Raw genomic sequence first — 24,389 nt, 5'->3', positions numbered from 1 at the left:
TACGAATAACTGACGCGTAATAGCGAACGCATTATTCTTTTAACACATCATTTCACATCTAATGTGACAGGCCTACTGGTGATGACATTCAGGAAAGCTATTCATAGACCTCGAGCCTCATGCGAAACTGCAGGATACAGACCCGAGGAATATCTGCCATGCTGTTAAATTAAAACACGGATAATCACGGAACACCGCGATTTTCGACGAACGCTCGAAAAGTGTTTTGATTTAGCAACCGTATTAAGTAATTATGGTAATATTCTTATATCGCAGCGAACAGAATCATATTTAGTCTTGGATGAAATAACATATCCAAACGACCCCTTTAATGTTTTGGGGTTTTTTTTTTTTAAACAGGAACCTTTTTAGCTGACTTGTGGTTTCTATAAAGAGGATGTGCGGTCGATTAACCAGTGCTTTTCTACAGGCATCTCGGTTTATGGATATGGTCTAAATGGTCAGTTTTAAATGCGGAGATTAGCCTATTGGCTTTGCATTGCTGCATCTCAAGGAAACTCGCAGATCTGATGCATGGTGAAATGCACATGCTGACACATAGTAACGGACCGCGAGGAACACCGTAAAGCTCAGTTCTCTGGGATAGAAATGTATTTGTGAATCAATTGCATATGGGGCAATTCGGACGGGAACATTGGTGTAGCCATTGAATCTCACATTTTGCGTGTCACAAAACGCATTTCTATCATGTTTTTGTGGTGCACGAACATCAGTTAAGGGCGTGCAATTGACACTTGTCAAAAACCAAAACGCTTACTTACCCCAACTACTCGCGGTGCGCCCGATGAATTCCCCCGTCCGTGGGTTGTAGATAAAATCTTTCCAACTCGACTGTTTCTCGTCAGCTTTCTCCTCTTTGTTGGCCATGGTGTGAACGGGATGAATAAACCAGTTTGAGAACGATGGATGAAGACAAATCAAAAACGCGTTGATTCGGGCTTGCCTCCTTCGTGTTGTGAAATAAATGAGGTGTGCAGTCTTTCCACGCGGCTCGAGACTGCAGCAGTCCGTCCGTCGCTCGGGCTCTCCACTAGCAGCGTTTGAACTGCGCTGTGACGCATGCGCAGTAGAGGCGCGCCGCATTTCCAGCAGCCGCATGAAGCGTGTTCAACATAATTTGTACAAGATTTACCGAAACGCCACGTAGTTTGTATACTGCGCTGCACGGGACAGTCGCACAGAGTCAGGGGCTAGATATTACACTCTGTGACTCTTACACAGGTTGGGGTTGAATACTTTTCTTGTAGGCATCTTGACTCGACAAAAAAAGGTATTGCGTATTTCCGCTGGGGTAAGTTGTCACAGTAAATCATGGTTTAATGACTTCCAGCTAGACTTAAAGCGTAAAACTACACGTTACTACTTTAACACAGACTCATACAAAAACACCAAACATATGGTATTGGATGTTTAGTTTGATGTAATTCTAACTGATTTTGACACGTTTACAGATGTTCTTGCAAATGCTCATAACTAAATTTAAGATAATGAATCGTTCATGTAAAAAACAAACAACACATGTAGTGAGAGTGTGTTTTGATCGATGTAGCCGCCTGTTTGCCTATTTGGCTTGAGAAAGACATCTGATCTGTGTTATCTTTTATGGCACAGTGTTTCAACAATGACATTTTTTCCTCATTATTTTTGTTTTTTGGTGATTATATGACCCCGCCACCCCCACACAAATAGAGACTGAATATGGAAACTTTGTACCACAGCAGAATTAAGTTTCAGGATATAATTCATGATTTGACACTCTTTGAACATGAATCAATCATTATAATTGATCCCTTTTATATCAGTGCCTTTTAACCTTCTTGACTCTAAAGGAGTACAATTAGTGGGAGTGGCAATATTAAAATAATTACATAAAATATTTCGGAATAATCACATAAAATAATTCCAAACTAAATGTTATATAAACTGTGAACTTCAATAACGACATAAACACAACAAAAATGACAGCGGTGAGAAAACAGCAGTTAGGAAAGCATCTGATCACAGCTCTGTGGATCTGCTTGCACCTCTTTATTCAAATTGCCGACACAATGCCTGGCTGTGCCAAACCACATTTAAAAACACAGGTCATAATTCAACGTCTTCAGTGGCACAGTCAGTAAAGCGTATGGCTAATGGATCAATGTTTCGACGCGATCAACCTGGGTTTAAATCCGCCTTTTGCCGAGCTTGCTCTTCTTTCTTTTCTCATCACATCACATCGGAAAGGCCTTTATTTTCAACGATAAATAAGACAATACTCAAAATGTGGAAATAAAGTGCCTAATGAAATGTTTAATAATAATAAAAGCATTTAGTGGGTAGGGTTAGGGAGGGCTTTTATTGTCCCGTTAAGACATTCATTTAATAATTTAAATAAAAATAATAATATACACTCTGTTATTACTGTATCCTGTTAAGATAAAAACATAGGCCTACTGAGGAATAGCATCTAGTTACTATGCACATATTGCAAAAAACGGCTACTTTTACATGGTGTAAATAATACAATATATAACTATTTGCACGTAGTAAACAGCATCTATGGCTGTTTGTACTTAGTGTAAATAACTTTTTTAATGATTTATTGCTATTTACACTGAGTTTAAATAGTATCTCTTAAATATGAGTTTCATTATAAATATGGTGATTATCTCTAAGGTGGAAACCCAACTTAATATATATTTCACACCTGAATCTGCCATGTCAACAAATGTAAAAGTCAGGCAGATATTTATTATCATGTTAATTATTGTGCCTTTAGTCTCAACAGCAGGGACGCTTTTTACCACAAATACCACACTTTTACATAATCTTCCATTATTGAAAAACTGTTGCTTTAATTACATTGAACAAAACTGAAAATCATTAAGAAGACTTTTATCTCAAAATATATTCAATAATTTTAGTGATTCTTATTTGCTGCTTAAATCTACAACATTTTAAAAAACATTAAATATTAGATCAAATTAGCACAGAATCAACTTTATGCTGCTCTCTGTGATCACAAAGGATCAGACAAATGTCCACGTGCATCTTGAAAAGCGGATGTTTGGGAAAGTGTTTTGGCAAGATTGTGTGCCATCTAGAGCTTTAGAGGAAAATAAAATCAAAGGAGCCTTTTACCCCGCAGAGCCTTTCGCAGTTTTCCTAAATATATCATTTATTTCACGTGTTAGAGCAGAAGAGAGTCTCTAGAGAGCATGTCTTAAAGTCCTTTTGATTTTCGCGGCAAAAAAGCCCTTCACATAAAATAAAATCAGTCAGCAGGCTTTACATTGATAACCTAGGTCTGCGAAGGTCTGTTTTTTTGCTTTTGTTTTGCTTTACACATTAGCTTACATATAGCCCCTTTAAGGAGATGTGCAATGCAGTTCAAGAATACTTCAAATCTGTTAAATTGCCATTACAGCACATGTTTTTTATAACCCAGCAATTACAAAGTTTTAAAGGATTAGTTCGCTTCAAAATTAAAATAAAAAAAAAACACTCAAGTGCATCCATCATAAAAGTACTCCACGTGGCTCCCGGGGTTAATAAAGGTTCATCCCGCTCTCCGGATTGAGCCTTTCCACCGGTGTGTTCCCAGACCCAATATCTTGATGTGGGGCTTGTCAGGCTAGCATTAACCAAAGAAACCTTATTGTAAAGTGTTACCCTGAAAACCAGCATTACATAACTGAAGATTTGACATTGTTTTTGGATAGATTCAATTAAATTTGCATGCTTTTTAGTGTCTGACGGACACACAAATTAAGTTATGGAGTGTTCCCTTACATGGTTCATTATTTGAGACCTATGTCTAAAAAATACCAGTTTTTAATGTTGTGTTAGTTTTTATTTTTTTAAATCGAAAACAGGTTTTGTCCCTTATCTCAAGAATCACAAGTGTGATGGCTTGAGGTTAATTTGGTGTAATTTACCACTAAACTACTCCTTCAAATTACATTACTGCTGAAATGATTTCCATTTTTGAATGTCAAGGTTAAATATTTGTATTTTGAATAATACCATATATTATGGTTTTAAAGTATTCAGTTTTTTTCTAGACCACACCACACCAGAGGTAACCAAAAGTATATGTTTATATATGTATACATGTACATACAGTTACATTTGCAAACCAAAATTCATATTCATAAGTTGAGTTGGTTTAAAATGCACACCTGAGTGGATCAGGGCTGTTTCCTTTCCTTCGGCCACTCTCAATTCAAACAGAAACATGTTTTTAAATCACTCACAACAAGACTACATCTCGCAACAGACAACATTCAATCAGCTTGAGCTAACGTGCTTGCAAGCTATCTGAACCCGGAACGGCAGATGTCAACCATCCATATTTTAATATCCTACTATTGTGATGAATGACAAGGAATAAACTATACAACACAACAATATGACACAGAATCAACCTATAAAAAAGAACATTTTCCATTTTTTAATGCAAGGATGTCAAGTCCTTCCAATCGGTGAACAGATCAGAATGCTGCTTTCCGATCCCCACGGAGAAGAAAATAAAGTGGCACTAGCCCACTGGACTAAGCAGATACTGTCATATTCCAATATGACCGAAATAAATACATTTTTGGAAAGAATTTGAAAGTCCTCTGGAGAGGAAGCAGAGAACGGAGGTACGCGAGGCATCTGTTAACCTTCACTTAATCGCTCCCCTCTATGTGGCTCTCTAGCCTGAAAAGCACCACAGAAGTACAGTTAACCGTTTCCCCTGGAGACAAAGACCGCTGGCGTTTTGTGCCCAACTGGGAAAGAGGAAGAACCAAATTGGGAGGGATGTTAAAAATATGGTAATACAGAGAGGAGTGGCAGCTTATTTCCTGTGTAGCGTTCCTCCCCATCCTGACCATCACTCTGGGGAAGAGGGATTGTCGTCGTCTTCGTCCTCGTCGTCCTCTTCCTCGTTGAAGGAGCTGGGTGTCTGGCCGCGAGACTCTGAGGTGTGTGAAGGGGCAGTGCTGCTGTGACTGTGGACAGAGAGAGATGGTGTTATCTCAGCATCAACTCAAAGGAAAATGAGGAGATGCTATGTTGCTCAACATACCTTATGTGGCTGAGAGGGGTTCTGTTGGAATTTCTGGCCATGTCTGTTGGGACAGAAACACATGTTGATTTAGACATTAGATGTAAAACTAAAAACCTTTTATTAACGTTATTAAGACAGCATCTTGACAGACACTTCGCTGTGTTTACACAGAACAGGAAGGAAATCTGTGGCTGGAGGTTAAAGCGAGTGACTGATGTGCAAGAGGCAAGTACAGTCCCTGACAAAAGTCTTGTCGCTTATCTATTTTCTAGAAATACCTGATATTAACCTGATATTATAAGGCCATTTCGAGACAGAATCCGACAAACTGTTCTGGTTGACACAGGGACTTCAGGTGACCAGGTCTCGTGGAGCTCTGCTGCAGTGGAAAATGGGCTGGCCTTCGATTTTTAAGCCAACAAACGGTCCTCTCGAGCAGTTGTCTTGCGGGGTCTGCCTGACCTGGGCTTGTCAAAAACGTCTCCAGTTTCTTCAGATCTTTTTTTTTATCCTCTGTACTTGACGCTGAGACACATTGAAGGTGTCTGCCACATCAGCAGTGGATCTGGTCTTCAGCCTCTTGATAATCAAAACTTTAGTCTCAGGGTGAATATTAGGCATGTTTGCAGAGGTCTAGTTGCAGTTGATGTGAAGGTCTAGTGTACTGGGGTTCTTTTTATACAAACTTGAGACCTAATTGATCCATTATTAGTCACAGGGGAAGCTCATATGACAAGGTGACAACACTTATGTCTTTGCAAAAATTGACTCAATGGGCTTTACCAAGCTGTGAATATTAGAATACTTTTTGAAAGTTTAGTTTTTCACTGAAACATTATCACAAAAGCTGGTGGGATTAAAATGAGCCATTTCTTGTAAAAAAATCTTGATTAGAAATATATTTCAGCGGTACTTAAGGTCAATTTGTACACAAGCGACAAGACTTTTGTCAGGGACTGTATGCTTGCACAAAAACAACTGTACCAATTGAGAAAAATAATGGCCATACCTTACCTGTCCATGAACATTTATTTTATATAATTTCATTTTTTATGACAAAGAAATGATTTAGCTATTAAATAAGTCAGAAAAAAAAATTGTTTTAATTTGTTTTTTTGAACGGAACAGTTTATTGATCCTGACAAAATCATATATATATATATATATATATATATATATATATATATATATATATATATATATATATATATATATATATATATATATATATATATATATATACACACATCGAGCAGGCATAACACACATCAAGCAGGCATAACATTATGACTAGGGATGCATCGATCCGATACTCGGGATCGGTATCGGCTCCGATCTGCCATTATTTGCCGGATCGGGTATCGGACAGACAGGACCGATCCAAATTCGATACTGTGCATATAATATTCTGTGTTATTGTTAAGCCCCAGCGCCCCACAAACGGCACAAAAACCTTATAAAGCATCAACGATTCGTGCACTATATTATAAGTGTTCTGAAGCCATTCCATCGTTTAATGCGAGTACAGATTAGTTCACGTCAATGCTTCCCTCCACTGCGGCTGTCAGTCACTCTCCATTCAGCTTTAAACTGTCGCGTTCGGTTACGACACTCAACACGATGAAACTTTCCAAGATTATTTATTGTTTCTGTTATTATGCTTGATCTGTAGATAACGCTCTAACGTTAACGTCTCTAACTCTTCAAACCAATCAGCGCCAAGCTCCGCCCACTGCCTGTTGATTGGCATTTGTGAAATGTCCTCTATTATTATGAAAAAAAATCTTTGGGAAAATGGTGCTTTGGAAATGCATGATTCGTCAAATAGGCATCATTCGTAAATGCAGCATATATTATGAAAAACGTCTTTTTGAAAAAGCACATTAAATAATGGAAAAATAGATTTTTAAACAGCAATGGTGTGTGTGGAAGAGATAATTTTGAAATATATTAAACAATTTCATGTAATTTTACAAAATAAATAGATAAATTTATTTATTTAATATTTAATTAAATTATTTATTTAATTATTAAATTAATAAATACATGATTTAATTATTTCTTTATTTATTTCAGAATAAACAGGTACATTTAATTGTTGTTTCATTGAATTAATTATTTTTTTTAATTATTTAATTTTGAGTAATTTGGTCCTCCATATTTCAAACTATATGTTATTATCTATCAGACCTACGGTGATGATGTTTTGTGAGATCCTTTCAGGCACAATCATTCACACAAACAACAGAGAAAGGATGTCATACACTCAGCAGTTTTTTTTGAAAATTAGGTTTTCAAGGAACATTAATCAGAAGTGTGACATGAAGATACTTACTGGTGACATAAGCCTCCATAGACTTGGGCACTAAAGATTTGGCCACGCTGAGGTTTTCTGGAGAGCATGTGCCATTCTCAAGCCCCAAAGACATGCCCATCCGCTTCAGAATCTCAACGTCATCATGGATCTCAAATGTGTTGTCAAAGTTAAAAAGGTATTCACACCTGTTTGGAGGAATGAGTTTGTGTGTTAGGTAAAAGTGCCGATTAAGACTAATTTATTCACTAAAGACATGTAAAACATTCGCGTCTCACGCCATTTTTGGGTTCCTTTGATAATAAAATGCTGTATGCTTGACGTCATTGCGTGATTACGTAAACAAATTACTGAATCGGTTCACTGAAACGAACTGTCTGAAAGAACCAGTTTGCAGAAAAGAACGTTGTGACTTCCTATCACAACCATGAAAATGAAATTACATACGCTTGTGCTTTGGAAGTTAAATTAACTTAATTAAAAACAGCAATACAAAAAATAATGCTAAAAATAAGTTCAAACAAATGCTAAAATGATATAAAATGCAGTACAACAGTAATATTGTGCTCTTTCACCATGTGGAGGATATTTCAACAGATGAGAAATGAAGAGAAATCTCGTACTTATCACTCGAGATGGAGCAGTCGATGATGGTGCGGACGTCTGTGTTGAGAATGATGAAGGGAAGTTGAATGACAGATCCTGGAGGGGGAGTTGACTGGGACGACACTTCGTTGGCCTGGTTCCTCTGCACCAGATTCTTGAAGGCGATCTGCTGCTCACGGGAAGAGATGCACAATTCACCACACATGTACACAGACCGTTTCAGCCCCGAAGGGCCTACTTATTAATGTTAAATCAGTCAGTGTGTTGATAAATAAAAAGCTTTGTGTAGTCGTAGCACTAACATGCGCACACAAATGCTAACTCATGTCAGTCTCGGGATTTGTGGGGGTTGGTCAAAGACTACAACCAAGCCAATGCATTTAATTTAGCGCTCCAGCAGCCCTCCCAACTCCTAACCTGCTGGAGTGCAAGTCCTGATCAATATCCCACCAGGATCAAGGCCTTATCTGATCCATCCACGCATCACGGCCTTCATCACTATGATCTGTTGCATTACACGTCATATCACTTACACTCATCTATAGTACAGACTTTTGGTGTAATGTCACACAGCAACACAAACACACCACAGTGATTTCCTGAGAATCTGTTTGTGGGCTTTAAATTGACAGCAGGAGATGGAAAACGGTCTCATCTCACTCTAAAAAAATTAATCAATAATAGAAGATTGCTGCTTTTCCACAGCTGGCCACAGTTTATGTCTCCTTCCCCCTCTCATCTACTGCTTTTACTCATCTATTCTTCTCTTCTCCTGAGGCTGGTAATGGCACTAATTGGACAAAGAAATGTATTGAGCAGATTTTGAGTTTCAAGTTGCTGATATATTTTTTGGGTTTGAAGAAAAAAATAGCTGATGGATCGCAATACTCTAATAAATTATTCAGAATCACTTTTTTTTGTTTCTTCCCTGTATATTCACACTGACACTTGTGTACACTAGAGATAGTTGTTTTCTGCTTTTCCAATTGCACACAAACACGCAAAAAGAATGCTGTAGGCATATATATATATATATATTCAATACATTAAACTTCGTTACTGACAGACGGCTGCTTTCAAATGCTCAGATGCACTTTGTGTCTAACGCTCGCGGCATGTGACTGTGTATGACTCCGTGTGAGCAGTTACATTTGCATCTCTTGCAAGTGCTTTTATGATGCAAAATTAATGTAAACACTACGGTGGCCGAGAGAGCTCAACGAGCTGCAATTGAAGAAAAAATATGCAGAAAAAAAATTATGCGAATTAAAGGGTTACTTCAGCGATTAGAAAATGTCTTTGTATCAGTAGAAACCCTGGAGTATATTCGAATGATCGTCCTCCACCCCTCATATCTCCCCCTGAGACAAGAGATTTATTTATTTTATTTCTGGAAAAAGTCCTCCGATGACGAAGTCATTACTTTCTTTACGCCCAACTACAAATGAACAGAACAACTGTACTTATATTGGTCGGAGCTTCCTCAGGCACTAAAATAGATAGATAAATGAAGAGTTAAATGATAAATTAACAGTATAGTTAAGTGGGATCTGAATGAGAATCGTTTAATTCCTTTTCTACAGATGATTCCCATGTGTAGTGGGGTTTGGAATTTTTGCTGCGAGGTCTGAGAGCTTTCTTACCAAAACATCACACACATACAAACACAAACAGGTGTGGTACAAACCTGTAATATTAGCTCCTCTAGCTGGGCTCTTTTCTGTCGGATTCTTTCCAAACGCTTCTGTTTTTCCAGCTGAAAGAACACACACATGAAAATATGTACATATCTGTCATGTATATCTATATTTGGAGTACAGAAACAAACAGATAAAGTGTGTAAGCTGTTGCTCCCCCCACCCACCCTTCCTCTCCATCATCATCCTCTATTCACCCTCTGTTTCTGTCTGTCAGGCAGCCACAGATGTGACACTAACAGATGGTGTCAGGTTAGACTAGTATGGACCTCTATTGCACAAGAACAAATAATTGATGTCCCAGAAAAAAAAAAAAAAGGAAATACATCTAATTTTATTATCATCAGCAAATATGTTCATATGCATTACAAAATGCTGACAACTATCCAACAAAATACATTTATGGGTTTATATGCAAATCAATAAATGGACACTAGCATTTATACAAGATTTTGAAAAGTACATATCTTCATTGGGATGAATGCGAAGGTCATTTGTGATAGTGAATTTGTCTTTCACACACACCCACCTCTAAGTTGCGGCACTCCTGGGCTGAGTTAGTGGGCAGGCCTATCCAGCGTATCTCCTTCTTCTCTTTGGAGATGATGTTCATGGCCATCAACACGTTGAGCGCATCATACACACGCCGGCGGATGTTCTTCTGGTCATACGCTTGCTGCAAGTGCAAACACACACCCTCTATCAGTGCACATGGAGATGTGCAATAATCCAGTCCAGTCGTACCCTAAACTCTTTTCGTCTGTGCTAAAGTCTTTTTTAATTTCAACTTTTAGCATTCCACCAGGGCAGAGAGCTTAAAACTTCAGTCCAGGAAATATCAGGTGGACTGTCAGAACTAATACCAGATAATATTCATAACACGCCACTCTCACTCCAGGTAGAAACAGTCCTTATGCAATGATTATACTTTATGCCAGCGGTCCAAACCCAAACCCAAACTCTCATTATAAAGAGATATTATACGAGATCTACATTAAGTGTCTGTTCCTGTTTAGGGTTTTGGGATACAGCCAGACGAGAGGTGGACATTGTGCAGGACTACAGGAAGTGCTTAACGTTCTTCATAAACCGCAGACTGATAAATCACAGCTTATATTAATATGAGAGGCCACAGGAGGAACCTGTAGAACTTTAACATCTTTTATCGGTCCAGCTCTGTATTATTATCCTGTGTAAACATACACTGAGTAAGTGATTGCCATTTGATATTGATCTACAAAAAAAATGACCCTGTAAAAAAGCATTATGTAAAATTATGTAAAAAGTTATGCACCCAAATGTAATACTTGTGGTATGTTTTTTTTTTTATTATCTCTAAACATTAGTATGATCAACAGTAAAAACTGACCACAATTAGGAATCAAGCTTAGTCATATCACAATCTTGTGACACTCACCGAGTCGGCAGGCATTAGGCTACTGGCGTGGGTGAACTCGGCCACCAGCTCATCGGCTACCTCGTTGTAAGACGTAGTGCCTTTCTTTTGTACCTTCTCGCAAACCTTCATGGAGAAGTGCCTCAGGCCTTTACCGTTCTTATCTGCCCTCTTCATTCTCTTACTGCAGAGACAGAGAGAAAGACAGAGTTTGTACGCTTCATACTTGGGCACCAAATGTAAAATTAAGAAATATTTAGCAAAAAGAAAATAAATATTGTTAAGATTAGTAATATTAAGATGTTGCATTCATTTTTTAATAAAAAGCAAACCAACAAATCAACACACACACACACACAAATATAAATGATGAATTCTGGTTTGCTTTTAATTAAAAATAAATGTATTGTATCTACATTACAAAAAAAAAAAAAATACTATTATAAAACATTGATACTAGGGGTACATTTACACAAAACAAATGTTATTCCTTTGCAGTTTTCCGTGTACAGGCGTCAACATTGTCAAAACGTTCCCAGTTCACATGGATCCGAGAAAATGATTATAAACACTGTATTCTGCTGCCAGGCCAGTAGTCGGCAATGCCACTTTGTAAAGAAACACTTAGCGCCTGTAGACTGAACATGCAATACAAATGCGTATGATGTCACTGTTTTCACAAATTTCATGTTTTTTTAGTTTACACTGAGATGATAACGGTATTGTTTTCAAAAACTTGCGCTTTGAAACTCGTTTTTCAGAAGTTTGCGCTTTCAGGCCCACACAATGCCTTTAAAGCTACACTGTGTGATATTTCCCCCCATCTAGCGGTGCAAAGGTATATGACCATCCAGTGAATGTTCTGTTCCTCTCAATTCCGATTTCGTTTTAACTCCTACGGTGGCCGATTTAGTTCAAGATTAACATGGCAATCCCCCTCTTCACATTCAACACGGTGCCATCGAGTGTTAAAACGTGAAAGGCGAAGCTTGAATTTACGGGTATGTCCCTCTTTGGCTACTGTACTTTCAAGATGGAGGGACAACATGGCGACCGGCATTCGAACCCCTCACCCGTATGTTTTCAATGGCAAATCATAAACTTACGAAAATACTTTATTACTTGAAAGAAGTAAATATACATTAATGAGCACATATGTTTTTGAAAGAACTAAGTGTTTTTAGCTAAGAATAAACTAAAAAAGTTACACAGTGTAGTTTTAATGTGTAAAATAATGGCTAAAACATACATTTTTTGAAAACATTTAATGTAAACAGCCCCTTAACGGGACAGTTCACCCAAATATTCATCATTTAGTCACCCAATTGAATATTAATTTCTTTGTTCTGAAGAATGTTGAAACCAAGCAGATCTCGGCCTCCATTGACTACCATAGTATTTTTCCTCCCACTATGGTAGTCAATGGAGGCCGAGATCTGCTTGTTTTTAACATTCTTCAGAAAAAAGAAATTAATATTCAATTGGGTGACTAAATGATGAACTAAAGAACAACTTGAGCGTAACTAAATGATGACAAAATTTTGGGTGAACTATCCCTTTAATTAGTCTCCATTTTCTTCATCTAAAACATAAATGAGGTTGTTGTTTTTTTTCAATTTAGGGGTGAAAAGTTAACAAAATTTGCAACTGTAAATATGTGTCCAATAATTCCCAGCAGGCAAAATGTGTATTCCAAAAGCATGTCTGGGGAAGAGATTAATGGTCACACATACCCCATGTACCTTTGAGTTCTCATATACACACGCACTCTCAGGAAGTTTTATGATGGGCTGTTGTTTAAAGTGGTTTTGTGAACCAGCAAACTCAGCTCTGTAACTGTAGACGACGTTTGAGAGTAGCGTGCCTTGAGTACAGGCGGAGACACCTTGCACGCTACAAATAGTAGATATGTGTTTCACTTTTCATCCTATATTTCATGTTTAAACCCATCATATCAATTTGTTATTTGTTTATTCCAGTGTGTTAATCTATTTACAGTATATACACTCAATAACCAAAACACACACACACACACACACAATCTGGCTGTGACGCACGTCTTTGTGCTTCTGGCATTCATGTGTGTGCACATTTTCATATGTGTTTCGTATTTAACTGGGTCTTTGGCCTTGGGTTGTGTCTCTGTAGCTCATTGCAGGATGCGTCAAGTTCAACCCACAGAGGTGGGAAAACAAGCACACACATGATGTGTGTGTGAGAGTGAGTGACTGACTCAACATGACATCGACGCTACCACTGCATGAATACAAACACACTCGTTCACTCAATTTATTTATGAGGGACAGAGAAAGAGACGGTGGACGTGTGCCACAAATAAAACAGACAACAAGGGAATAACATCTAGTACTCTAAAAACAAAAAATGTAAAGCAGTTACTTTGCAAAACCTAAGATAACAAAAAAATACACATTTTGAATGAATGAGGTATTAATATAGTGCATTTCCCATGTACTATGGTTCTGTTGGGGTTATATACTATTATACATAATTTTAAAGTCGCAATGAAACGGAAGTAGTGGCAGACCTTTTTTGTATTGTGACATGCATGAGTGTAAAAGGTTATTTAAAAAAAAATAATGTAATGTAGAATGTGGATGTAACCAACGGTTGTTGACAGGATTTTGAGATGTGGGTATTGCACTCAAAAATGAATGGGATCTTGCAGTCGACTGTGGAGGGGGCAGAAGCGGTTAAAGCGGACTAAATGTTTGGAGAAGTCTGGCATACATTTGTTCAAAACTTGCTTGTTTTTATTCAGTATCTATTTTCAAAACTATTGGTTGATTAATTGGTTATCAGCCAACCTATTTATCTTTCTCAGTAAAATACACTATCGGTCGGCCTCTTGCATACACTCACCTGAAGGATCATTAGGAACATCTGTTCAATTTCTCATTAATGCAATTATCTAATCAACCAATCATATGGCAGTTGCTTCAATGCATTTAGGGGTGTGGTCCTGGTCAAGACAATCTCCTGAACTCCAAACTGAACGCCAGAATGGGAAAGAAAGGTGATTTAAGCCATTTTGAGCGTGGCGTGGTTGTTGGCGCCGGACGGGCCGGTCTGAGTTTTTCACAATCTGCTCAATCACTGGGATTTTCACCCACAAACATTTCTAGGGTTTACAAAGAATGGTGTGAAAGGGGAAAAACATCCAGTATGCTGCAGTCCTGTGGGCGAAAATGCCTTGTTGATGCTAGAGGTCAGAGGAGAATGGGTCGACTGATTCAAGCTGATAGAAGAGCAACTTTGACTAAAAGCCCAAAAAATTGTGACTAAAGCAAAGCATTTGTGAAGCCACAACACGCACAACCTTGAGGCGGATGGGCAACAACAGCAGAAGACCCCACCGGGTACCGCTCATCTCCACTACAAATAGGAAAAAGAGGCTACAATTTGCACAAGCTCACCAAAATTGGACAGTTGAAGACTGGAAAGATGTTGCCTGGTCTGATGAGTCTCAATTTCTGTTGAGACATTCAGATGGTAGAGTCAGAATTTGGCATAAACAGAATGAGAGCATGGATCCATCATGCCTTGTTACCACTGCGCAGGCTGCTGGTGGTGGTGTAATGGTGTGGGGGATGTTTTCTTGGCACAATTTAGGCCCCTTAGTGCCAATTGGGCATGGTTTAAATGCCACGGCCTACTTGAGAATTGTTTCTGACCATGTCCATCCCTTTATGACCACCATGTACCATCCTCTGATGGCTACTTTCAGCAGGATAATGCACCATGTCACAAAGCTTGAATCATTTCAAATTGGTTTCTTGAACATGAAAATGAGTTCAGTGTACTAAAATGGCCCCCACAGTCACCAGATCTCAACCCAATAGAGCATCTTTGGGATGTGGTGGAACGGGAGCTTCGTGCCCTGGATGTGCATCCCACAAATCTCCATGAACTGGAAGATGCTATCCTATCAATATGGACCAACATTTCTAAAGAATGCTTTCAGCACCTTGTTGAATCAATGCCACGTAGAATTAAGGCAGTTCTGAAGGCGAAAGGGGGTCAAACACAGTATTAGTATGGTGTTCCTATAATCCTTTAGGTGAGTGTATATGTATGCGATGATAGGCATCATATTCCTATAGGTAGATGTGATCAACTGGCAGTCAGCTGATGAGCGTGACTAACATGACATGCCAGAACTAACGCTATACGCTTGATTTTGAAAGGCCACTCATTTTGCTAGCATTAACATAAAATCTGAAGTATACTGTGATCTGTGATCATAAGTTAGGGAACATTTCTGTGCGTCACTATTGTTACACATGCTGTGATGCACCGCCTGATGTCAAATGCATCTGTGCCACAGGGGCTGTGTTGCGTGCAAGCGCTAGTGAGGGTTAAAACAAAGAGATGGCTCAGAGTTCGATGGTGTGCAAAGCACACAAACGGGAATAGTCCGGAGGAAAATTCACTCATTCTCCTTCTCTCTCACACATGCTGTGTAAAAAAAAACGCAACTGCACTGTGGGGTGAATTACGTAACTGTCGCTCAATGAAGGAGAGAGGTGCAGAGAAACGGGAGGAACGGGGGAAGGGAGGGTGCAGTAGTGGCTGATTGGGGTTTCAGTCGTCAGAACAAATTAGTTCCAGACCCCCAGCTCACCAAAATTCACCTCTAATTGACTGGAAGTACTGCAATGCTGTAAGAGGGACTCTCACGCAGCTCTGTGTATGACACGCATTTACACGTGCGAGCGGCTCTCACAGGTCCTCGTGTGTACCATACATGCACACACACTGATTTCTGCTTAGCAACAGTGCTGAGATGTGTTCCCCCCTGTGAAGAATGTTTCAGCATCAGAGAAATGCAGTCTCAGGACAGAAAAGGGAGGCAGGGAGGGAGGGAAAGATGGAGAGCTAAAAAAGAGGAAGTGGAGAGAGAAGAGAGGGGGAGGGAGATTTATCTGACCTTTCGCAGGAGAAGACACATCTGCCAGAATGCAGCAAAAATGAGGAGAGTCACAGAAGGGTAACGATCTGTGTCTGTGTTTGTACTGTCAGCAATTCAAAGAAATGCTATAAATAATTCATGGGGGCCTAAACAAGAAATAACTACATAAAATCAGAATATAAAATTGCAGATATTTACGTATTTAGATGACGACATGTTTACATAAAGAATCTAGCATTGCGCATCCTCATATTATACACTGCCCGGACAAAAAAAAAAGTTCCTGCTTGGATTTAAATTGGAAAATGAGTCAATGATTGGACCAATACTGCAGTTATATGTTTGGCAAACAGTTCTTCCAAGCCTAACTGATGGAGTGTGTAGCTTTTAATTTCATAAACAACCAGAGTAGGAAGACATATTATGGCCATATTTTATGATGACAATGTCAAGGTTCATCCGGCTCAAACTGTGAAAGATTGGTTTGGAGGGAGCATGAAGAATAATTTTCACACATGAATTGGCACCTCTGAGTTCAGACCTTAAATTCATTAAAAGTCTTTGGGATGTGCTGGAGGAGACTTGACAGAGCACTGGACTCTTGCATTGTCAATACATGATCGGGACCGAAAATTAATGCACCTGTTAATAAATGCTGTAATGTTATTTCCATCAAGAGGATGTCTCTTAAGGTCTGGATTCAGAGGTTCCAATTCATGTGTGAAAATGATTCTTCATGCTCCCTCCAAACCAATCTTTCACATGCAAGTTTGGCACCGCAATGAGAGGTTAACGCTGCAAAATCGGTGCTAATCCTGTTGTTCGGAGCAGGGTATCATAATTTTGTTTATAACTCATCCATTTAAATTATATTAAGCCATGAAGTTCTGCTTAATTAAGGGCGTGGCCACTTGCGTGACAGGTGTATTGCCTCTTTGCCCATTTCCAGTTATCCAGGAGTGGCGCGCGGTGATGTCCTGCCAAGATGGCAACAGCCGACTTTTTTATAACCCTGGGTAAAAAGCCGTGCAAACCCTGCTTCTAAATGACATGTGTGAAACATTTTTTACCAGGGGTTGAGTGGGGTTTAGAATGACAATAACCTGGGGTTAAGCGCAGTGTGAAAATAATTAAATCAGGGTTTTTTAAAGGGGTCCAGATTCAGTTGTGGACACTTCTTAATTATATACACTTATAAAACAATATCAGTACTATTAGCCTAAATGTTTTGTCTCTTGGAAATACGCATTGTAGCTTGAGTTGGGACGCAGATGTACATATATTTTTATTAACACAATCAAGTAGCATCTGTAACATTTTAACAACCGAATTTTTAAAGGGTACATTTTTAATTGTCTTAGTAAAATGTACCATTGGATTCAGTAATTTGCTCTATATTTCATTACTTCTTTAATATATAATAGATGTCTATATTAATAATATAATAAAACTTGATATGAAAATCCCACATTAATGCCACAATACCATGTTTATGGTTAGTGTTACTACAGTAAATCCAAGGTAAATGTTTATGATTTGTGGATTAAAAAGTACTGTAACTGGATTTTTGTTGCATAATGTTTCTCCTCTTTTCCGTGTCAGTGTTGTTGAGAATGTCAGCACGGCTTTAACCACTTACACCCTGAAGGCATTTTTTTAATGATTTAACGTCTTAAGTGGCATATTTAAAAGTAATGGCTTCTAACTCTACAGAAAAACAAGATATAAACAAGTGCATGGTCTCAACTGATAGAAAACCTTTAAAATTGATCATGTTTGGAGGTTATAATGTTACATCACTGCTGAGAAAACCCAGAAAAAGTGATCAAATGTATTTATTTATTTTGTTATTATTGATGATGACATGATGATTATTAGAAAGTATATATGGAAGCTCATTAAATCAAGTTTAGACAATCACAATCATGTCAACTACATCTGAGCCAAATTTTGTGTTGCTATCTCAAAGCAATCAAAAGCATTTGGAACAAGGTAGCCTTTTTATCAAAAGTGCAAAAAAATCCTCTCTAAACATGGGTTGTACTGTTTTACTGAACATAAGAACTACTTGCATGTGTACAAAGCATAAAAAATATTTATAGTTACATAAAATAAGTAACAAGAACCTGGTTGATGAGTGATGATTTTCTATCAACTTCTTAACAAGTGTCAGCAAATCAAACAGTCAAGCACTACAGTAACACATTCTATAGTGTAGGGGAACACTTGCCGAAAGCACAGATGCATCTGTGCCATTAATAATGTTCAATTAAAGACAGAAAAGCAGCTGAAGCAGGGCTTGCGAGTGTGTTTGTATGTTAACAGAAACTAATTAGGGACACAGGGGCTCTGAAACACAACTGTGTGTGCAGCTGTGATCTTCCACTGTCCTGCATAACATCTGAGCCTCATAAATCCTAGTGAGACTACAGCTCTTTTTTTCTCTCTCTTATACACACATACACATTTGTCCCATGGGGACATACATTTAAAGACATGTGTGGTTACAGATCCCAATGTCCCCCAACTCAAATCACTCACCTGGACGAGGAGTCACTCGAACACAGTCCATCCCTGCAAAACACATTTTAATATTTACACGTTTGGCTCAATTGTCATCACCCTTTTTTCTAATCCTCTATTATAAAAACACTAGGGATGCACCAAAATGAAAATTCTGGACCGAAACTGAAAATTCTGGATGCACTGGATGCACCGAAAAAAGAATATTACTTTTTTTTTTTTTTTATAATTACTAATTTCTTATTTTAGATTAGTTTTTGTTGCTAATTGTATTATTATTATTAAAGGGGTGGTTGCATGCGATTTCACTTTTTTAACTTTAGTTAGTGTGTAATGTTGCTGCTTGAGCTTATCTGCAAAGTTACAGCGCTGAAAGTTCACTGCAAACGGAGATATTGTCTTTTAAAGTTATGGCAGTTTATTGCCTACAAAAACGTCCGGTTTGGACTACAGCGCGCTTCTTCCCGGGTTGGTGACATCATAAACCCTTGCTAGTCTCCGCAGATGTGACTTCTGCCTGTAATGATAAGGGGTGTGGCGTTTCCGGCAACCTGTGCTTGGCACTTCAGCCAATAAAAATACAGGAAACTACATTTGGCCATCTAACCAATCTAAGACCATTGCGTGTTTCGGAGGGATGGGATTCATAGAAGCAGGAAGCAGACGAGCCGTTCAAAGGACAGTGGAGACAGCGGTGTGGAATAAAGGGCAAATATAAGAAAAATACGGCATAAAAAAAAAAAGAAGTATTAGGACATGTTATACTGCGCCCCATTAACAAAACCAAGCCTAGAAAAAAAACACGGAATCACCCCTTTAAACTATTATACATTAACTCCTAACTCCTTTCCTGCTAGCGTTTGGAAAAAAAAGTTAACAGCCATTACAAGCATTTTTGATCATTTTCACACTTTTCATGCCCTCCAGAATATTTTGCTGTATGGATCTCTGAACATACATTAATCACAAAAGAAAGAACAGAGCCTCTGCTTTTAAACAACAACAAAAAAATCTGTTTTATTCTAGCGCACACCCTCAAAAAAACATGAAAAATTAGAATTCGGCTTGATTTTATATTTTTAGGTTCAGGGATAGAAAATGGATAAACGACTTGAATATTCGATGTGGGCTTGAAAATCTGTGTGCAAAGCTGTGTGACCCACTGGACAGCGCGCAGATGCAGTTACATGAAGCGAAGCGCAGACCAATATCGATTTAAGAGTGAATATGCAGCAGTCATAACTTTTGTTTTGTTTTTTAAACATGCTGAGTTTGTACACAATGTATATTATATCCCTGAATATATGTTTTCTGCCTTTTTTCTCTTTCGGACAAAAAAAAAACTAAACAAAAACGGAAATGCCATTTTGGGGACGATCATTTTCTGAGGCCGAAATTTCAGTGTATCCATAATAAACACACTTTCATATGAAATCAGTTTTTCAAAATCTTTTTAAACGATATTAAAAATATAAATGTAGCTTGAAAAAATATTTTTCAGTATGAAAACAGACACCCACCTGTCTGAATAATAGGAATCAATGTAGTCATGTGTCCTTTTTTTGTTCCTAGAAAGAGAAGGCCACGATAGTCAACAAATACACATGGCTGAGTTTAAAAAATATATTTGAAGTTTAATCTGTACAATATCTACAGCTTATATAAGCTTTAAAGTTAAACACATTTAAACTTCCCATCAATTCATATGAGGACAGTAGCATCAGTAGGGGTGCTTTCAGACGTTCACATTAAAATCAGTGCATGAGAAATGGGCATGTGGCTCACCCCGGGGTCCATTCGGTGCCCTCGGGAGGGTGTGCCTGAGTAACCATGGCAACCGGTGTTGTGTGCGGCGTAAACGGGCTGCCAATAAGGATACTTCCAGGGTGCGACACTCTCTGTGGTGTGCTTAAAATCTACAGAAAGAAAAGAAGAAGAAAACAAAAAAAACACTGCAAGGTTATGCAAATTATAACTGAAGACAGTTGGGTGACAGGTTAAGACTGGTAGAGAGTATCACTTAGGAAGGTTTATGTGGAGAAAAAACAAAACAAAAACATGTTTCTCCCTCATAATTCAAAGATGCCAGCATCCAGGTTGTGTTCTTCCGGTGAACAACTGCCACTGAGATGAAAGAGAATAAGTAACGGATAGCTTTACAGTAACGGATAGCTTTCTATGTACAATACGCCTTTTTGCTTTGGGCGACCTCCATTGTAGTGTTGCTGACACACACCAACATAACAGACGTCCTGTAAATGAGCTATGGCGGTATGAGGGCCTCCCTGAGTCCATTTATATCCAGCTCTCTCCCTTCCTCACTTCCTCTCTGCTAACCTGATTCTCTGCACATACGAGCGTGTGCTGCAGCCCCTGGGGAGAGAAAAAACGCCTCCTGCAGCCCCACACAGCAAGGACATCCTCATCCATCACCCCTGCGTTACAAAAGATTTATCCTCCTCCTATTCCTCAGACATATTCGGAAAGGCACACTACCATACTACGTTATATGTAGTATGCAGTGTGTATGCAATGCATAACAGGCAAACTTTGTGGTTGAATAAAACAGGATCACAAAATATTTTTGTCAATATGTGCAGTAAATGGCATATTGCATTGCATACTGTAAGCTATGGATGGGCCCGTCTTTTTCCAAATAGATGCATGAAATATACAGTTGGCACGTAATGATACATTGCATTTTGAGATATCGCGACCTGAAAATGTCATGTAATCATGATGATTCGCGATATAGTTTGTTTTATCCAAGGCTTAGCTTACTGTATTTATAAGGTAAAATTGACTCAAAAATGTAATTCTGTCATCATGTCCTCACCCTTATGCCGTTTAGTTTAACAGTATGGTTTAATAGTATTATTTAGTTTAATAGTAATATATCAAATCGTGACATGAGTGTATCATTACACACCTAATGAAATAATTCAACAAATAATAAAAAATATAATAAATATACTAAAATTGTATTTATTCAGTTAAAACAATGATTAAATTAAAGTTTTCCCGTGGTCAATTGCAGGCGATTTTCTAGCTTTCCCTCTCCCTATAAGTGCATAACATAATGTCAAAATGAAATGTTTAATATGATTTGTCAGTCTCTGTTAACACAATGCTATCCTTACGACGCAAGGTTGGAAAACTTGTAATTGTGATTTGCGTATTTGTGGAATTGAATTTGAAAATGGTGATGCAAATATCAATCAAAAAGTCTAAATTGGATATCCCAGTTGTACTTCTGCAAGAAACCAAGTCTAGCAATGAATCCGGGCGGTTCCTTTAATGTGAAATGACAGACACTTCATTATGATGAGATTATTTAAACAGAGCTTCGGACATCTCTGACTAACACTGCAGGAGGACATGTAAAGGTAAGTACAAACATTTTATCAATGTTTATAATTCTAAACATCAATTTTTATACGCCCAAACTGACATACTTGATAGAAAAAGCCATTTTATATTTTTTTTATGTACTGTAAAAAAATTATATGAATAATAAGTTATGTTTTTACATTTCATTAACTCATAGAAGAACATTGAAATTGCTTAAATGATTCATATATAGTCATATTAGATTTTATATATAGATATATAGATATATATATATATAGCTATAATATAATTTAAGCTGAAATACCTGTACAGCTAATATGAAAATCCTTAATTTACAGCAGCAACCAAACTTAAGTTGAAATATGTGGAACTTTTTATAGTATTGATTTTTATAGGTTGTTGTTGTTTGCCATTTTAAAACTTTGAACATGAAACTGTGCTGAGTTATATTTTTTGTTGATAATTTGGAGTGCAGTTGCAATACGCTTTTCATAAATCACAATAATCTTTGTGCTTTGTTACTATTGATATGAAAAAACGTCTCAGATTTCAAATTATATCCATTTTATTATGAAATTCAAAAACATAAATACAGTTTTGGCGCTGTTGCGTGAGATCGCTCTGGCGTAAATCAGCTCAAGAGAACTGATCTTCTCTTCCTCCTTAATACCAGTTACAGCGCGAAATAAACATCAATGAGCATCTGAAAGCATGTTAAAAGATAGAGTACAACTCACCGAAATCTGTATCATGTCATATGTACCTAATCGCTCAGTGCTTCAACTACGGAGAGATGTCATTAAAACAGCCTGTAAACAATGTCACGTCACATTTACTCAGAAAAAACATATCCAGTGTCCATAAACTTGTTGGTCAGCAAGAAAAAGTACCTCTAGAGCGGAGCATTTTGCTAAATATACCCCACATTACATATTCATTGTAATTTTTTATGTTCTTTAATATTTAATGCATGTTTGAATAAATCTGGCAAGTTTTTATGACAGCCACCATTTAAATATTTATATATAAAAAAAAAACTGGAGTAGAAAATAGAAATAAGATTATGTAATTGCAAAGTTAATTTGATAACTTTTTAATTTAAGTGTTTGTATACAAATCAGTAAATTTTCACCTTCAACATTATACAGGCTAATGTAGTACCAACAGACTCATAGTTTACAGCATTAGTTAAGAGAGTTTGCTTGAGAAAATTTGCCAAGTAATGTACCGGATATAAATCCAAAATATATACATCGATATTGAATTGAATTGCAAGCTTGTGGATCAAAGTCGAATTGTGAAATTTGTGCAAATACAAATTTAAATTGTAAATACAGAGTCCTAATGCGCACATTTACTTCAAAACTGCTGCAAGTGTTTTTTCCTCTACATGTCAGTGTTATTTTAGTATTATATATATATATATATATATATATATATATATATATATATATATATATATATATATATATATATATATATATATATATATATATATATATAGTGAGGAAAATAAGTATTTGAACACCCTGCTATTTTGCAAGTTCTCCCACAATTTATGGAGGGGTCTGAAATTGTCATCGTAGGTGCATGTCCACTGTGAGAGACATAATCAAAAAAAAAATAAAAATCCAGTAATCACAATATATGATTTTTTTTTCTATTTGTTTGTATGACACAGCTGCAAATAAGTATTTGAACACCTGTATATCAGCTAGAATTCTGACCATCAAAGACCTGTTAGTCTGCCTTTAGTTTAAAGTGTCCACCTCCACTCCATTTATTATCCTAAATTAGATGCACCTGTTTGAGGTTGTTAGCTGCATTAAGACACCTGTCCACCTCATACAATCAGTAAGAATCCAACTACTAACATGGCCAAGACCAAAGAGCTGTCCAAATACACTAGAGACAAAATTGTACATCTCCACAAGGCTGGATAGGGCTACGGGGAAATTGCCAAGCAGCTTGGTGAAAAAAGGTCCACTGTTGGAGCAATCATTAGCAAATGGAAGAAGCTAAACATGACTGTCAATCTCCCTCGGACTGGGGCTCCATGCAAGATCTTACCTCGTGGGGTCTCCATGATCCTAAGAAAGGTGAGAAATCAGCCCTAAACCATCAGACCAAATCAGACCTAGCACATGTCCAGGCCCATCTTAAGTTTGCCAATGACCATTTGGATGATCTAGAGGAGTCACAGGAGAATGTCCTGTGGTCAGATAAGACCAAAATATAAATTTTTGGTCATAATTCCACTAAACTCAAAGAATGATGAGTACCATCCCAAGAACACCATCCCTACTGTGAAGCATGGGGGGGGGGGGGGGTAGCATCATGCTTTGGGGGTGTTTTTCTACACATGGGACAGGGCGACTGCACTGTATTAAGGAGAGGATGACCGGGGCCATGTATTGCAAGTTTTAGGGAACAACCTCCTTCCCTCAGTTAGAGCATTGAAAATGGAGGCTGAGTCTTCCAACATGACAATGACCCAAAGCACACAGCCAGGA

General features: G+C 37.8%; 2 protein-coding genes across 5 annotated transcripts in view; both read right to left on the bottom strand.

The window, feature by feature from the left end:
- The window catches only part of atp1b3b (ATPase Na+/K+ transporting subunit beta 3b), a 51,234-nt gene extending 50,092 nt beyond the window's left edge, over positions 1-1,142 (bottom strand). Inside the window, exon 1 of the mRNA XM_067450146.1 lies at positions 783-1,142. Coding sequence (XP_067306247.1) covers positions 783-1,119 — 337 coding nt within the window. The 5' untranslated portion in view covers positions 1,120-1,142. The remainder of the gene's footprint in view (positions 1-782) is intronic.
- Positions 1,143-4,091: 2,949 nt separating this feature from the next.
- tfdp2 (transcription factor Dp-2) overlaps positions 4,092-24,389 on the bottom strand; it is a 59,804-nt gene continuing 39,506 nt past the window's right edge. For all 4 annotated transcript variants that reach the window (XM_067450143.1, XM_067450144.1, XM_067450142.1 and 1 more), the window contains 10 exons: positions 20,311-20,441; positions 20,046-20,093; positions 18,544-18,576; positions 11,094-11,256; positions 10,206-10,352; positions 9,667-9,735; positions 7,997-8,148; positions 7,395-7,561; positions 5,078-5,120; positions 4,092-5,000 (listed from right to left, as the gene is read on the bottom strand). In XM_067450143.1, coding sequence (XP_067306244.1) covers positions 4,883-5,000; positions 5,078-5,120; positions 7,395-7,561; positions 7,997-8,148; positions 9,667-9,735; positions 10,206-10,352; positions 11,094-11,256; positions 18,544-18,576; positions 20,046-20,093; positions 20,311-20,441 — 1,071 coding nt within the window. In that variant the 3' untranslated portion in view covers positions 4,092-4,882. The remainder of the gene's footprint in view (positions 5,001-5,077; positions 5,121-7,394; positions 7,562-7,996; positions 8,149-9,666; positions 9,736-10,205; positions 10,353-11,093; positions 11,257-18,543; positions 18,577-20,045; positions 20,094-20,310; positions 20,442-24,389) is intronic.

This window comes from Pseudorasbora parva, chromosome 8, assembly GCF_024679245.1.
Source record: "Pseudorasbora parva isolate DD20220531a chromosome 8, ASM2467924v1, whole genome shotgun sequence".
Taxonomy (NCBI): domain Eukaryota; kingdom Metazoa; phylum Chordata; class Actinopteri; order Cypriniformes; family Gobionidae; genus Pseudorasbora; species Pseudorasbora parva.
This window is presented reverse-complemented; position numbering and strand designations above follow the sequence as displayed.